Source organism: Microtus ochrogaster, chromosome 18 (assembly GCF_000317375.1).
Source record: "Microtus ochrogaster isolate Prairie Vole_2 chromosome 18, MicOch1.0, whole genome shotgun sequence".
Taxonomy (NCBI): Eukaryota; Metazoa; Chordata; class Mammalia; order Rodentia; family Cricetidae; genus Microtus; species Microtus ochrogaster.
Window position 1 is genome coordinate 11,663,768 of NC_022020.1, and position 3,046 is coordinate 11,666,813.

Below are 3,046 nucleotides of genomic sequence, written 5' to 3' on the forward strand. Positions count from 1 at the left end.
GGGGAGCCAGGTCTCATTATACATGGCTGTGAGCCACCATGTGGTTGCTGGGAATTGAACTCAGGACCTCTGGAAGAGCAGTCAGTGCTCTTAACCACTGAGCCATCTCTCCAGCCCCCAGGAAGGGTTTATTTGATTTACAATTGCAGTCTGTTTCTTTGGAGACATCAAGGCAGGAATTTAAAGTGTCACATCTAGTCAAGAACAGGTATATAGTAAATGCACAGAACCTTGTTGGCTACTTAGCCAGCTTTCTTTTATACAGTTCAGGGCCCCAAACCAGGGAAGGCTGCTGTCTGAATGGTCTGGGTCTTCCTGCATCAGTAACTATCAAAACAACCCTAAAATACACCCAAAGATCAGCCAACCTAATCTAGACAATACCTCAATTGACTTTCTCTTCCCAGGAGGTTCTGGGTTGTGCCTAGTTGACGCTTAAAACCAATCATCATAGTTTCTATCACTTTTTTTAAAATGTCAAGGAATATTTGTACAGTGTTAGAAACTCTAATCCAAATGAAAATTTACATATAATAACATCTGGGAAAACGTTAGTTTTCTTTTTTTGAGACTTCTCTTATATAGCCCAGGCCGACCTTGAACTCCTTAGATAGTTAAGACAGGCTTTGTACTCTGATTTTCCTGTCTCTACTTCTCAAGTGCTGGGATGATAGGCATGGGCCAAGATAGGATTAAAGGCGTGCACCACCACCGCACCACCACCGCTGGGCTATTTTGCTCATTTTTATTTTCAGTTACCTCCCTCTGACTTTCTCTGAACTTCTTTCCAACAAATCTTTGTTCTGGAATAACTAACTCTGTAGACCAGGCTGTCCTTGAACTCTCAGAGGTTCGAGGACTCTGCCTCCCAGGCATGGGGGATTAAAGGTGTGTCCTGCCACATTTTGAAGTCACAGAGGCCAATTTACCACTGCCTTCAAGTGTTGGGATTAAAGGTGTGTACCACCACACCCAACTACTCTTTCTTTACTTTAAGAACTTTAACTTTTTTTTCAAGCCTGCATATATTTTTAAACACACTGTAAACCATTTAGAGTTTTTTTTTTTTTTTTTTTAAATCTCTCTTTACTGTATATCTCTCTTTCTGACCACACGAGTCTTTAATTTACCAAGCAATATGGGTAGGATTGAAGCCATGGCTTTGGCGGCTGGATCCAGCCCATTCCTTAGCTTTCCAAAATCATGACAGAGGTACAAGCTGTAGTCACGTTTATTGCCACAACTCTGTGGCGTTTCAAGGTCCCTGCCAGCAAGTAAGCTGCAGCAGTGCACTCAGAAACTACACTCAGACGCTCTGGTAGTTGGACCACCTGCCTGAAGGAGTTAGAGTTTGCCCTGGCAGGACTGCCCAGAAAGCCGGCATTTTAAAACAACTCAGGTGGCGCACACCTTTAGTCCCAGCACTTGGGAGGCAGAGGCAGGCGGGTCTCTGTGAGTTTGAGACCAGCCTGGTCTACAGAGCTAGTTCCAGGACAGGCTCCAAAACCACAGAGAAACCCTGTCTCGAAAAAGCAAAAAAAAAAAACCAAAAAAACTCAGCTTTTTTTCTGCTACAGATGAAAACCAAAAAGCAAGCGTTCAGCTTTTCATCAACACCATTTAAGAGTTTCGTGGCAGGACCTCTTAAAAGAGCTGCAGGGTTTTGCAGCTAAAGCTGAGTCAGGAAGCCTCTCTTAGATGAGAGCGCTTGCTTGCCTCTAGCAAGCAGAGCAGACCTGAGAAATTGCTGCTACCAAGAAAACATGCTTTATTCTTTCCCAAGCTTTCTCAAGCTTTAGGAAGTTAAAGAAGGATTGCTTCCTTAGGGTCTAAACTTCAGCTTTCTGAGTGATACCCTTCTCAAAAAGAAAGTTGTAAAATGGACTTGAATTTAGTTTCATTTTGTTACCATCTAATCCAATTATTAGTCTTACTGTTTGAGAGATAATTTTAAATTTGGACTGTACATATATTTGAATAACCTTACTACCTTGTATATGTACATATCCATATCATTTATGTTTAGTTATGGAAATAAAAGTAATTTTTTCTGTAATTAACATGTCACAAATGTTTGGTTTAGTTTCTGTAGAAAATGTTTTCTGACTGCAATGAGAGAAAGTGGAATTCATTGTCCCCTGTGTCGTGGAAGTGTGACGAGAAGAGAAAGAGCATGTCCAGAACGGGCCTTAGATCTTGAAAATATCATGAGGAAGTTTTCTGGTAGCTGCAGATGCTGTTCAAAAAAGGTAAGAGTTATATTATGACAGTGTTTTAATTTTCCTGGTGAACATGGTTTTAAAAAGAAAGACATTTCCAGGCAGTGTGGTGTACACCTATAATCCCTGCTCTCAGGAAGGCTGAACTAGGAGCGTTGCAAGTTCACAGCCAGTTTGGGCTACAAATTGAGATAGTCTCAAAAACAAAACAAACAGGATGTTATTTAGATTGAGTTATGTAGAAAAGACCAGAAACTTGTGTATCAAAAACCTTGAGTTTTTTTATCTTTAAGATTAAAATTTTATTTTCTCAATAAGCTCACAGTCTTTCAAATGTTAATTTATTTAGCCTAATAGAACTCATACCTCTTTAGCTGCTCACTTAGGTATTTAAGAAATCATGAAATATTTCGCAGAAGACTGGTTTAAATTTTAAGACACAGGATAATCAGATTGATAAACAAGTAGCATTCTCTAATCTACTTGAAGAAGGTTGTACTGGTAAGGCGTAGTTGGGCTTTGAAATGTCCTTATGTTTAGAGCATTTATTTACAAAAGTCAGATCTGTTTTCTATCTCTGAAGATGTTGACCTGAAAAGGAAGAGAAAACACACTTGCAGGATTCTTGCCTCACTTCTCAGTGAGAAACCAAAAAATTTTCCCAATATGAACATGGGACCATCATTCTTTAACCATCTTTCTAATTCTTACAGGCTGGGGCTGGAGAAATGGCTCAGTGGTTTAAGAGCATTGCCTGCTCTTCCAAAGGTCCTGAGTTCAATTCCCAGCAACCACATGGTGGCTCACAACCATCTGTAATGAGGTCT

At 40.2% G+C, this 3,046-nt stretch overlaps 1 protein-coding gene across 2 annotated transcripts in view; it reads left to right on the plus strand.

Annotated features, from left to right (window-relative positions):
• The window catches only part of Rnf138 (ring finger protein 138), a 24,615-nt gene that overhangs the window by 4,446 nt on the left and 17,123 nt on the right, over positions 1-3,046 (plus strand). For both annotated transcript variants that reach the window (XM_005355811.2, XM_005355810.2), the window contains exon 2: positions 2,084-2,249. In XM_005355811.2, coding sequence (XP_005355868.1) covers positions 2,084-2,249 — 166 coding nt within the window. The remainder of the gene's footprint in view (positions 1-2,083; positions 2,250-3,046) is intronic.